At 45.2% G+C, this 14,335-nt stretch overlaps 1 protein-coding gene across 2 annotated transcripts in view; it reads right to left on the bottom strand.

The window, feature by feature from the left end:
• Positions 1-14,335, bottom strand: part of LOC147445639 (endoribonuclease) — a 47,189-nt gene that overhangs the window by 18,435 nt on the left and 14,419 nt on the right. For both annotated transcript variants that reach the window (XM_086525089.1, XM_086525090.1), the window contains exons 4-6: positions 453-678; positions 237-269; positions 80-162 (exon numbers count right to left, since the gene is read on the bottom strand). In XM_086525089.1, coding sequence (XP_086381215.1) covers positions 80-162; positions 237-269; positions 453-678 — 342 coding nt within the window. The remainder of the gene's footprint in view (positions 1-79; positions 163-236; positions 270-452; positions 679-14,335) is intronic.

Raw genomic sequence — 14,335 nt, 5'->3', positions numbered from 1 at the left:
CACAACTGATCCATAAAATGGTTCCCTAAATGATAATCACTAAGTCAAAAAAAGAATAAAACTCGGAGCTTACACTCACATGTTTAACTTTCTTAGAAATGGTTGCATGTCAGCCAGATTTTTTCCAAGATGTGTGTGTGGATTCAAGCCCATGGCTGCTACCTGAAAGGGTGGCACTTTTAACTATTTCCAATACACAATATAGATAGCTGCACTGTAAGGCACGAAAATCTTACCTTGACAAGCACTGCATTTATCCCACCAGCAATCTGTATGCAATGGACAGTACAACAGATTAAGCATCTAGGAGATGGAAGTAAACAGCCACACATCTACTTCTCTACATTTTCCATCTCAGTAACTTTGAAAACTCGACTTATGAATGCCAATGCTTGACTGAGGTTTTGAGTGCTGAAAAGAATAAACCAAAAAGCTAAATATCACTTAATCACCATTTGCTGCAGTAAATCGTCTTGTTCTTGTTTCCAGAGGTATGCCAAAGAGATGAGCCCCAACCTTGAGCAAACATTCTCAACCCGCATTCTCTGATAATCAGAAGCAATTGCTCCAGATGACACAGCACCAAGTTCTGGAAAATCAATCTGAACAGCTCGGAGGAGGAGAAACAAATCTTCAACCTCATCATACTCTGTCTGAGTGTACCTCAGCTCCTGCAATCTGTAAAGTACAATATTACACAATTGATAATAATTTAGATATTGAATCTTCTGGCAAAATGTGCACTCCACATGGGCTCAAGTAAAACTGCAGTTTCCACCTCAGAGCTAAAAAGATACACTCTGAGCTTAGAAATTACAAAGAACAGCAACCAAATTTGTTCATGCAGTTAAAAGTAATTTTCTGTCACACCTGAAAAAAATAATTACAAAGTGTTGTTTCCATCATCTGTATATATATTATCATCTCGTGATGCCATTCTATGGTAGCAAGAATGGACAGATAAGACCTCATATGAGTTATTCCTACCTTTCTTGCAAGTGGATACATTCAAAGACAATCTCAAGATCTAATTCCTTCCTCTACATTATCTAGATAGATTACACGATGATGTCCATGCTCTTATGCAACATAATGCACCTGTTAGTCTTAGTTATGCAAGCTTGGTGTGCACATCAGGGAGATGAGAAGGAAGAACCAGGGGCATTTCTGTATGGTCTGCACATCATCAAGTCTGATGTGCGGTCCAATAACAAAAAGCCATTGGTGGAAGAAATCCCATTTTCTCAACTCTAGAAGCTGAAGCACAATTATGGTAAGCTTAATTAAGATGACAAACAAGGAGTCGACCCCTCTCACGACATCCAAGACAAAGAACACCCCAGGTAATGGGAACCCTAAGCTATTAGGTGCAGCGGAATGAATGTTTGCGCTTTGCTCAAGATGAGTGCTCCGAACTGTGCTAAAGGTTCCTTTTGTTCTTATGGAAGGTAGAGCCTTCTGTTCTTAATGAGAGAATGCTATGATCACAAACAAAGTGAATGGACATTGTGCGTGCAAGTGTATGAGACTGAGAGATAGAGAAGAGAATACGACACCATAGACGTTGTAAGACCCTCCTCCGAACGCCCCACTGTCGTCGGCGAGAGTGGTCTACTATTGATTGCACAAACTGGTACAAACTGAATGCATGTGACTAATGCAAGTCTAGGCTATGTCGACGATGATGACGGGGACGACGAGACTGACACTAGGGCTGAAATCTGCAATCTTTTATCTGCTGTCCAAAAACGCTATGGGCTGAAATCTGCTACAATCCAAAACGCTGATTTTTTGGGGCTGATTCTGTAGGTCTTTGTCGCTGAAATTCTGCAGGTTTTAGGGCTGAAAACTGATGGTCTTTGATGGCTGAAAATCACTTGCTGAAAATGTTCAAGGGCTGAAAACTGGGGCTGCCTTTGCAAGGATCAAAAACGCTAGGCATGGGTTCTGTGGCGATGGCAATTGTCACGAGGACGTGGCAGTTATTAACCATGTCACAGAGATGTGGCAACTGCTAACCTTGGTTGTTGGTTTCTTTCCAATGGGGTTTATTTTATTTGTTTAAGACCCTCTTCTTGAAGTAGCAAACGGTCGGACATTGTATGGCCAATGTGAACGGTAGATTCACCCGCAGACGGGAAGTGGTCGGCACTGGAATTCGTATGGTAAGAGGATGTCTAGGCTCAGAGCAAGATCATATAGGTCCCCCCGTCGCACTTAGCAAGTTGGTGGATACTAGGAAGTGAACTCAATTAAGGCATAAAGTCAAGGTGGGACTTCCAACAAAAAGTATCCGACAGTTGGGCCACATTGCATTTTTGGATGCGGTCCCAATGAGGATAGATGGTCAGAAGACCAGTGGGAGCCCAACGGAAGCATCTCCTAAAATTTAGGGAACTGCTATTTTGGGCCACGAAATGTGTTCGCGTCATTACCTCGGTATGACTAGGGGAACACTTTACAACTCTGCCGCGAAGTCAACTGACGCACCAGTTGAGATATTTTTAGCAGGGAAAGCCCAAACTCGGAAACTGGGCGACGTGTCAGCTTGTGAGCGATTTCTGCCACTCTGGGAGGCAAAAACGAGCTGCATATCAACAAAGGGGGCGCCATTTTCAGCCACAGGCGGATTGCAACAGGTACAGAAGCTATGGAATGCTTACCTTGCCCTCTATGCACAGTATGGTGACGGGAGTGATGCCCCGCACGCTACATACTGCTCTCTTTCTCCCCTACGTGCAGTTATGTGATGCCCCACAAGAGGGCTACTCATTTGACTGATGTACAGTTGTGTGGGTTCATGCTTTTGTGCTGAGGCAAGAGCCTCCTTGAGCGGAACAGGGTAGCTAACTGCTGCTCCAAAGCAGGCACTGGTGAGGGTCATAACCTCACCGTACAGGTGCAAAATCAGCGCTGTGTATGCGCTGTAATTTCACTGTTTTTTCAGCCATACGGACGCCAGGATCATTGGGAATCGTGCCCCACTGGCAAAGGACAGTTAGGGGACTGTTTGGGGCTGAAAACAGGGCAAAAACCAGTAAATACAGCGTGCTGAATTTACTGTTTTTGGACAGGAATCAGAGGGTATACGACAGTGCAAGCGAGTTCCAGCAGGGGAATGGGTTTCGCGCAAGTTTTGGGGCTGTTATGCTGCCGAAATTTGGCCAAATCAAATGGTATCTAGGTGGATACACGTGAAGGATTCCCAGGACCTTACCTTGTAATTTACCCTCCTAAAGAATAAAGAAATACCGAAAGGGGCGCCAATTTTGGGGCCTACAGGTTGTCGGCGTCTGCTCGGAGCATTCTAGCTTCCGAGCCGTGTGTGTATTCAAGTGTTAACTCCCGTCGCAGGTTCTCTTTGCAAAGTGCTCTATGTGTGTGTTTAAAGTAAAGAATTTCGGGTGAAAGCCAACGCCTACCGCCCCACCACGGGCCGGTTTCATGGTTCCATTGCCGGGATATCAATCACTTTTTCCTCAAAGAGTGAGCCTGGATTGTTCAGGGTAAAGACACACATTGCAAGAACGCGGGGATTACACTATGACCGACAAGGGAAAGGGAATTATGGAAGAGGGTTCCTCTCCAAAGGACAGGCAGGAGATTCCTATGGTTTTTGAGATTGGCGAGAGCTCACGGCCACGTCAGTCTGTACCTCCTGTCAACGTGAATGTCCCTCCAGTAGTACAGGGCTTTATGACAGGGCAACTTGAGGATGATGCGTTTAAGACTCAGTTAGTTGCCGCGGTGAATGTCTTTTCGCAGCTGGTGCAGAATCCGAGGTTTATGGAATTCTTGCAAGCGCCACGAGTGCAACATCAAAATAGGCAACCTACGCCGCGTACGGAGCTTGTTGAAGCTCAAGCCCAGGTACTTCATGAGGCGCAGGAGGAAAGGGAACACTCGCATGTTGCGGAGTCGGGGGCTCCAAAGCAGGTTCCTCCCGTGCTTGAACAGGTGGCTAGAACGCCTATTCCACAGGTTATGCCAGTTCAGCCCGCCACCTTTCAGAGCCAGCATGCTGTCTTGAATGGGCAGGGAGCTGGATACCAGGCTATGCACTCAGTTTTTCCACCACCCACGGTACATCCTGGGTATTTCGGGGGTGGATCAGTGTTCCAAAGTATGGCTGGTTATGCGTCTGGAAGTCAGCCGTACATGCCAGGAACAGTGTTCGGGGGTATGCAAGGCATCATGCCAAACCCCATGTATGGTACTATCGGCATGCAGCAAGGTTTCCACGGCAACCAGGGCCAGTTTGGGGTGCCACAGGGTCATTTTGGCATGGCTGGTTTTTCTGGACAGCAGCCAGATATCGCACCTCTGACGCAAAATGTGAATGGCCAACACGTGTCGATCATGCCTACTATAGTGCCCATGTTGCAGACCATCCCGTATGACAACTTGGGGGCACTAGAGAAGCCGAAGGCTTACAAAGAAGGTGGTGCAGCAGTAAAGTTCAGTACCTTCAGTGGTTTCGAGGACAAGACAAAGGCACTCACTTTCCTCCAGCAGTTTGATACAGCTTATGCGGGAGGGAATTTTACAGAGGCCTCGAAGGTTAGGAAAGCTGCCACTTTCTTAAAGGACAATGCGCTGACATGGTGGACGACATTGTTAATGCAAGGACAAGCACCCGCCATTTGGGTTTACTTCAAGCAAATGTTTGCATCTGCTTGGCTATCAAATGAATTTGAAGCCGATGTCTTGACAGATTGGCACCAGCTTACGGCAGCTTCGTGCAAGAGCTTGCTGGAGTACAATAGGAGGTTTTGTAAAGCATTACTCTCAGTGACCTCCTACAGATTTGTGCCACTGACCGAGCAGATAGAGAAGTATTGTTGTGGGTTGCCTAAAGGGCTTCGCGATTACTGTACAAAGAATAGAGTGGCTACCCTTACTCAGCTTATGGAAGTTGCGAACACTGGTCTTGCCCTGTTGAAAGGAGAGGACAGTGGATTTCCGAGCAGTGATAAAGGAGGGCAGCAAAAGAAAAATTCAGCGAAGAAGCCCTTTGTGAAGACGGCTCCTGATGCGTCACAGGCGTCAGAACAGGCCACCAAAGACAAGGATTCAGCTGGGACTTCTGGAGCGCAGGCAAAGAAACAGAAAAGGAAGCCTTTTGTGCGCAAGTCGCTCGAGGAAAAGAAGGTCCTAATGGCTGAGAACAAATGCTTTATATGCGAGCAGCCTGGTCATATTTCTATCAATTGTCCACAAAGGAAAAGGCCAGCTGACTCAGAGGATAAAGAAGACCAGAAAGGCAAGAAGCCTAAACCCACGGCAGGTTTAGTGCCAGACATGGTGGGTGACAGGCCCAACACAGATGCCAGTGAGTTATGCAGGGCATGGGGTAAAGTTAGGGATCAGACGGCACTCATCTTCTTTGATCCAGGTGCCAAAGCCAACTTTATCTCACCAGAGTTAGCTATGAAGCTCGGCATCAAAGCTGAAGAGATGGGGTACACAGTAGAGGCAGGGTTGGCATGTCCTGGCCACTCAGAGTGTGTTACTCCCATCATTGGAAAACTGCGTCTGCATATTCAGTCGTATGTGGACACTGAAGAGTTCTACATCATGCCGCTGGAAGGTTGTGACGCCTTGTTGGGGATCCCGTGGATGTTCCGAGTGCATGGAGTCTTGGATGCCTACAACAAAAAGATCACTGTACAGCATAGGGGCAAAACTCACATCTTGGATGTAAAGCTTAAAGGAGAGTCAGTCCCTATTGTATCTGCTTCTGCTATCACTTCTGTAATAAAGAATCATCTTTCTGTGTACTTGATTTTTGCACGTGATGTCTCAGATAGGGATCAGTCAAATTTATCTGTGTTAGATAAAGAAAGGTCAGCATTTTTGCAAAAGTTTAGTGACTGTTTTTCTGATTCATTACCGTCGCAATTGCCGCCAGAGAGACCTGAGGACCATCGGATAGATTTGGTGCCAGGGTGTAGCCCACCAAATAGACCTCCCTACAGGGTTAGTGCGGCGCAGCAGAAAGAGATTATGGGCCAGGTTGAGGAGTTATTAGAGAAGGGGCTGATTCAGCCTAGTTCTTCACCCTTTTGCTCCCCAGTGCTCCTAGTGCAGAAGAAGGATGGCTCATGGCGCATGTGTATTGATTACCGTGCGTTGAATAAGAATACCATCAAGAATAGGTTTCCTATTCCTCGCATTGATGATATTCTCGATCGTTTAGAGGGTGCTGCAATTTTCAGCAGGATAGACCTGAAGAGTGGGTACAATCAGATTCGTATAAGCCCAGAGGATGTGCACAAGACTGCGTTTAGAACGACATTTGGTCTTTATGAGTTTCTAGTGATGCCGTTTGGGCTAACAAATGCTCCAGCCACGTTCAACAGAATGATGGACCGGATTTTCCGCTTGCATCAACAGTTTGTTGGAACATTCTTCGATGACATGATTGTGTATTCGAAGAATGAAGAGGAGCATAGGCGTCACTTGACCATTGTGTTCGAAGAGCTGCGCAGTCACAGGTTGCTTGTCAATCCTAAGAAAAGTGAATTCTTCCTTGAAGAGATCCACTTTTTGGGCCACATAGTCTCAAAGGATGGTGTTAGAATGGATCCCGCAAAGGTCGAAGCTATCAAGACATGGCCAGACTTGAAGACTGTGCACGATGTCAGAAGCTTCTTGGGATTGTGTTCCTACTATAGAAGGTTTATCAGAAATTTTGCAGAGATAGCATCGCCTCTTCACGCATTGCAAAAGAAAGAGGTCACTTTCAGATGGACCCAAAAAGAGATTTCAGCTTTTAGTCTCTTAAAGGAAAAGTTGACTTCAGATCCAGTTATTGTTTTGCCAGATCTCAGGAAGTCATTTGTGGTCCAGTGTGACGCGTGTGGCAGTAGCATCGGAGCAGTGCTAATGCAAGATGGACGGGTAGTAGCATATGAAAGCCGAATTTTGCAAGGGCCAGAGAGGACTATGCAAGTCTATGAGAAAGAACTCTTGGCCGTTATTCATGCGCTTTCTAGCTGGAAGCACTACCTCTTAGGTGCTGATTTTGTTGTCCAAACAGATCATCAGACCTTGCGATACTTCTTGACACAGTCAAAGTTATCCGAAAAGCATATGCGATGGGCAAACATTCTTTCCATGTTCCACTTCCAGATTATGCATGTGGAAGGCAAGAAGAATGTTGTGGCTGATGCGTTATCAAGAAAGCCACAAATTTCAGCTGTGTCAATTCCTTATCATCATGAGTTAGATGACATGAAGGAACAGTATATTGCTGATGAAGATTTTGCAAGGATCTTTGAACAGTTACAAGAGGGGCAACATCACGAGCACTACCTCCTCAGAGATGGTTTTATGATGATGCATGGCAGACTTTGTGTCACTAGGCCACTGCGACATAAGGTCATGGAAGAGAGTCATGTCCCACCGTATGCAGGGCATCGTGGCATTGATGCAACAGTTAAAGCGGTAGAGACGTTCTTCTATTGGCCTACCTTGAGGAGAGATGTGGATGCCTTTGTGCGAGCATGCATAGTTTGCCAAAAGGTCAAGTTTGACAGGCAAAAGGCACCAGGGTTGTTACAACCACTGCCGATTCCGGATAAGCCATGGGAAAGCATTGCTATGGACTTTATCTTTGATCTTCCAAGGACGCCAACAGGGAATGATGGTATATGGACCATTATCTGCAGGTTCAGCAAGCAGGCCCATTTTATCCCTGTCAGGAAGAAGATAAAATCTGATCAGATGGCACGCTTGTTCATGTACAATGTGTTCAAGTACCATGGTATGCCACAATCGATTATCAATGATCGTGATCCTCGCATGACCAGTTTGTTCTGGAGAGGATTGTTTGAGAACATGGGTACTACGCTCAAGTTCTCGTCTTCGTTTCATCCACAAACTGATGGACAGTCAGAAGAGGCCAATTCTACTGTCTTAGATCTGCTGAAATGCTATGTGTCAGATAATAAGGGCAAGTGGGAACAGTATTTGCCTATGCTTGAGTATGCGTACAATAATACGGTGCATTCGTCTACTGGCAAAGCACCTTTTGAAATTGTTGAAGGCGGCAAAAAGGTTCCTCCCATTTTGCACACAAAGGACAAGATCTTTGAGGCAGATCGATATGTTGAGAACATGGATGAGATTTATAAGAAGATTAAAGTTGCCTTGGAGAAGACTCAGGCAAAACAGAAAAAGGCTGCTGATCGTCACCGTCGTGAATTGCTACTATCACCTGGTGATTGGGTTCTCTTAAGGTTCGAAAAGGCAAGGTTAAAGAAGATGAAGGGCAAGGAACGGCTGTTTCCTAAGCTCAGCATGCGTTACTATGGGCCTTTTCAAGTGCTTGACAAGATCAGCGATGTGGCTTACAGGCTGAAATTGCCTGATGCGTGGAAGATTCATAATGCGTTTCACGTGAGTCTTCTAAGACCCTTCGTGGGTGATGTGCCAGAAGATATGCCAGTTGTGGATCAGCCAGAAGTTGAGAAACTTGATGAGATCCTGGTACCTGAGCAAGTTTTGGCACATAAGGACAGAAAAGTTAAAGAACAAGTTGCAAGACGCTATTTGGTGAAGTTCAAGAACTATCCGCCTATGGATGCAAAGTGGATGGAAGAGCATGAACTGTCAGAGTCACCAAATGTATTGCAGCTTTACCTTGAAGCCTTTGGGTTACAGCCTACTTATGCCCCAACCCAACGTGTGCAAAGGAGGGGTAATGATAGAGCTAGTACATCAAATGTACATATGAATTCAGTGCCATAGATGGAAATGGCAAAAGTATGAAGGCTCATTAAGTCATTTGTATCTATGTATGTTACGACCTTTCTTGCGGATACATGCGATGATAAAAGAGTGTTAATAGCACAAGATCATCAGTGGCGTGTATTTATGGTATGCAATCGAGGACGTTTGCGATTTCAAGAGGGGGGTATGTCACGAGGACGTGGCAGTTATTAACCATGTCACAGAGATGTGGCAACTGCTAACCTTGGTTGTTGGTTTCTTTCCAATGGGGTTTATTTTATTTGTTTAAGACCCTCTTCTTGAAGTAGCAAACGGTCGGACATTGTATGGCCAATGTGAACGGTAGATTCACCCGCAGACGGGAAGTGGTCGGCACTGGAATTCGTATGGTAAGAGGATGTCTAGGCTCAGAGCAAGATCATATAGGTCCCCCCGTCGCACTTAGCAAGTTGGTGGATACTAGGAAGTGAACTCAATTAAGGCATAAAGTCAAGGTGGGACTTCCAACAAAAAGTATCCGACAGTTGGGCCACATTGCATTTTTGGATGCGGTCCCAATGAGGATAGATGGTCAGAAGACCAGTGGGAGCCCAACGGAAGCATCTCCTAAAATTTAGGGAACTGCTATTTTGGGCCACGAAATGTGTTCGCGTCATTACCTTCGGTATGACTAGGGGAACACTTTACAACTCTGCCGCGAAGTCAACTGACGCACCAGTTGAGATATTTTTAGCAAGGAAAGCCCAAACTCGGAAACTGGGCGACGTGTCAGCTTGTGAGCGATTCTGCCACTCTGGGAGGCAAAAACGAGCTGCATATCAACAAAGGGGACGCCATTTTCAGCCACAGGCGGATTGCAACAGGTACAGAAGCTATGGAATGCTTACCTTGCCCTCTATGCACAGTATGGTGACGGGAGTGATGCCCCGCACGCTACATACTGCTCTCTTTCTCCCCTACGTGCAGTTATGTGATGCCCCACAAGAGGGCTACTCATTTGACTGATGTACAGTTGTGTGGGTTCATGCTTTTGTGCTGAGGCAAGAGCCTCCTTGAGCAGGAACAGGGGTAGCTAACTGCTGCTCCAAAGCAGGCACTGGTGAGGGTCATAACCTCACCGTACAGGTGCAAAATCAGCGCTGTGTATGCGCTGTAATTTCACTGTTTTTCAGCCATACGGACGCCAGGATCATTGGGAATCGTGCCCCACTGGCAAAGGACAGTTAGGGGACTGTTTGGGACTGAAAACAGGGCAAAAACCAGTAAATACAGCGTGCTGAATTTACTGTTTTTGGACAGGAATCAGAGGGTATACGACAGTGCAAGCGAGTTCCAGCAGGGGAATGGGTTTCGCGCAAGTTTTGGGGCTGTTATGCTGCCGAAATTTGGCCAAATCAAATGGTATCTAGGTGGATACACGTGAAGGATTCCCAGGACCTTACCTTGTAATTTACCCTCCTAAAGAATAAAGAAATACCGAAAGGGGCGCCAATTTTGGGGCCTACAGGTTGTCGGCGTCTGCTCGGAGCATTCTAGCTTCCGAGCCGTGTGTGTATTCAAGTGTTAACTCCCGTCGCAGGTTCTCTTTGCAAAGTGCTCTATGTGTGTGTTTAAAGTAAAGAATTTCGGGTGAAAGCCAACGCCTACCGCCCCACCACGGGCCGGTTTCAGCAATGGCTGAAAACGCTGATGTGTTGCAGCCTTGCCGGCAATGCTGAAATTGAAAACGCTATGCATGAGGAAAAACGCCAGGCATGGGGACTACCTCTTGCAAAAACGCTAGCTGAGGGAACTCCTGGCGATGATGCTTGATGGAGAAAACGTTGGATGCTGAGTCTTGCTTGGAGGGGAGAACCGCCAAGGTCTTGTTGAGAAGTTGCCTGCTAAGCTTGGCTCCTGTTGCCTCTTCTGCCATTTAGTGCTAGTCTAGGTTTGCTTATATACAAACTTACTCAATTTGCCCTACCTACTTTCCAACAAAAGTCACTTAAAAATAATAAGTGAAAAATGTCAAAAATAGGTAAAATAGGCTAAATGCACTGGAAAATTCCCCTAAAGGATTCTGATGGATTCTGATGGGAATGCTTATGATCATGCCGTGTGCAACTAGAGGATATGCATCTACACTAAGTGACTGGGCATGCACGGTCTACGAATAGACTCACAGAAGTGCCAGATCACTTCTAATCTAGACTGACTGGATTGACTGAACCCTTGTTGTGTTGTAACTTGTCCATGGACACATAGGGTTGGATGTGTCACGTGACATAAGCAAAACTCTCAATCTTAGACTAACATACATCGTTTAAAAAAAAGACATTAAAAACAATCACGTGTCTGCTTGGATAAGTCTCGACTGTTAGGTGCAGCGAAAAACAAATAAACAAAAGATCAAACTTCACACTATCACAATCTTTTGTGGTCCCTTGACTTTAGGATGGTTCCTTTTTCCCCTATGGAGTAGAGAGGGAGACAGGGAGAGAAGATCACGCAGCAATGGGGTCCCATGCTCTTGCAGACTCACACCTCAAGATGAACAATGATGGTCTACTCCTAATGCCAACCATAGCTACTCCTCCAAGATAGAAGTTCGTCCATGCTGACTATAAATTCCATGTATTATGGATGACGGATGGTCAATGCATCTCCTCGCAAGTGGTACCGTCCACGGATGCAAATGGATCAATGACGCCCTTGTTGGTTGCAACCAAACAAGTACCTCCGCTTCCCCAACCAGGATGGTGTGGACCAATAATGCAAACCAATAATGCAAACTGAAGCGATGCTTTTATAATGGATGGATAGCATTGCCAACACTGATCTCCACAAAGGATACTAGCCATCCTATGCTATCTCTCCACGAGAGGATTGGAGAGGGCAATGCCAAATGGGGAATGGTGAAGGATGTCTGCTTGGAGCGGCCATCGGTCATGATAATGTCAGAAGTGGAAGCAGAAGATGGATGGAAACTGTAACCAGCAGTCACTAACAAGGCGGTGAAACAGAACAACACCACCGCGAACTAAACTAAAACAGAAGAATACAGGAACTGAAAGAGAACTGAACATTGAGACAAGACACAGTGGGAAGTTTCCCACTCTGATGAACTGGCCCCTAAGGACCTAGGGTAGGCGCCCCTTGCGGTACTTCTTTATTGATTGAATCTTCACAATTTGGAACTATTGAGGAAGAACCCACTTGCCATGAACAAGTTTCCAATACCCAAGATCGATGATATACATGGTTCTACTTGTTTTAGCATAATTGATCTTAGAAGTGACTATCATCAGATCGGGATCCCTCCTCGAGAAGTATAGAAGACCACATTGAGGACAATCTTCGGATTGTACGAGTATTTGGTGATGCCTTTTGGTCTCACAAATGCTCTTGCAATGTTCAACAGGATAATGGATAGGATCTTTTGAGAGCATAAACAGTTTGTGGGCACATTTTTGTTTTCCCCAAATTTGAAGCAGAATATGGTGCAAGTTTTAAATGTAGAGCGCGAACACAGATTGGTGATTAACAAAAAGAAGAGTGAGCTCTTTCTATGTTTGGGACACATTGTTTCATCCAAGGGTATTAGCATGGATCTAGCTAAAAAGGCGGCTACTTGAGATTGGCCTACATTGAAGAATGTACATGATGCTCGTAGACTTTGGGATTATGCTCTTACTACATGCATTTTATCATACAGTTTGCTTCGCCATTGCACACTCTGACTCAGAAAGGGGTAACATTACACTAGGGGCCTTCATAGATTGCAGTCTTTGAGCGAATCAAGCAAAAATTGACGACTGGGTCAATATAGAGGTTGACAAACTTGCAAAAATCCTTTGAGGCTTATTATGACGCTTGTGGCAACAGTCTAGGAGAGTAAGATGGCCATGTCATAGCTTATGAGAGTATGTTGTCAAAGGAAGAGAGGGTTGCACAGATGTATGAAAAGGAGTTCTTAGTGGTTATTCATGGTTTGATTCAGTGGAGGTATTACTTGCTTAGGATAGATTTTATAGTGTACACGGATCATCAAAGTTTACAATATTTAGCAATATGCTACAAACCCAGATGTTGGTGCGATCTCGACAAGGTACAAATTGGGGAGATGGTGCCAGTCTAGGAGAGTAAGATGGCCATGTCATAGCTTATGAGAGTATGTTGTCAAAGGAAGAGAGGGTTGCACAGATGTATGAAAAGGAGTTCTTAGCAGTTATTCATGCTTTGACTCAGTGGAGGTATTACTTGCTCAAGATAGACTTTACATTGTACATGGATCATCAGAGTTTATTTCTTGTCCCAGAATAAGCTTTCAAAGGAGCGAATGAGATGGGTGAACATTTTGTAGCAATTTCATTTCCACATGGTAAATCTGAAGGAAAAGAAGAATGTAGTGGCAGATGCATTGTCTCACAAGTCACAAATACCCGTTGTCACTTTAGTGCATCATCAGGATTTCGATGCGACGCGGGAGCAATATGCCATAAACCCAGATGTTGGTGCGATCTCGACAAGGTACAAATTGGGGAGATGGTGCCAGGCTATTCTCTCAAGGGTTTTAAAAATGAAAGACCATGTTGTGTGTGACACATGATTTGTGGCAAAAGGTGTTGACGGAGCGTCACAATGCGCAAAACAAGGGCATAGAGGCAACACTTAAGGGCGTTGAGAGCTACTTCTACTGGCCACAGCTCAAGAAGGATGTGATGAGTTTGTGTGTAGTATGTACTAGTTTGGTATGTCAGAAAGTGAAGTTTGGCAGGCACATAATGACATGACTCCTACTCCAGATCGACCATCGAAGAGTATAGCAATGGACTTTATCTTTGATCTTCCCAAGACTCAAAAGCAGACATGATGGTTGTGGATAGATTTAGCAAACAGGCTCATTTCGTACTAGTGAAGAAGGCAATGAAGGCCGATCATTTGACAAGGTTGTGTCTCACTGTACTCACACATCTTTCATTTGCATGGGATGCCACAGTCTAACATGTCGCATAGAGACCCCCAATTTACCAGTTTGTTTTGGACAAAGGGGTGTGAGAATGTGGACACTATGCTCAAGTTTTTTTCATAGACCAATGGACAATCAAAGATTACCAACTTAGTGGTATTAGACTTGTTGAAGTGCTATTGAGAAAGTAAGTCTTAGTGGGAGAAGTAATCACCACCGGTGGAGTTTTCTTATAACAATAATGTCCATGGACCCTTCGACGGGGGAGACACCGTTTGAGATTGTCTAGGGTGGCGCCAGACTTTGGGGCCAGTGCATCTGGAAGTGGAACTCTACCAGTTCGTGTCGTGACTACTGTTGGTTTTCAAGTTCAAGTGTTTGCTGTTTTGATTCAGTTCACTGATTGTTGCAGTGATTTTAGCAGCTTGTCAATGCCAAGCCGGTCACGATTTTTGCTTCAATTGCTTATTTCTGCCTAAGCGAGAGCTTTGGTGCCTACAATGAGCTCTGAGAGCACTACATTCTGTTCTGTGCTCCTCTTTAGCTTTTCAAGTGTCATATGTAGACTGTTTTTAATGTACCGTCTGGAATTTGGCGTACGGAAGCCTCGGGCGTCTTATCCATACTAATTCCATACTTCGGTACTTA

The sequence above is a fragment of the Adiantum capillus-veneris genome, chromosome 12, assembly GCF_014529385.1.
Source record: "Adiantum capillus-veneris isolate H3 chromosome 12, ASM1452938v2, whole genome shotgun sequence".
In the NCBI taxonomy this organism is placed as follows: domain Eukaryota; kingdom Viridiplantae; phylum Streptophyta; class Polypodiopsida; order Polypodiales; family Pteridaceae; genus Adiantum; species Adiantum capillus-veneris.
The sequence above is the reverse complement of the archived record's forward strand: the minus strand, read 5'-3'. Positions and strand labels throughout refer to the sequence as shown.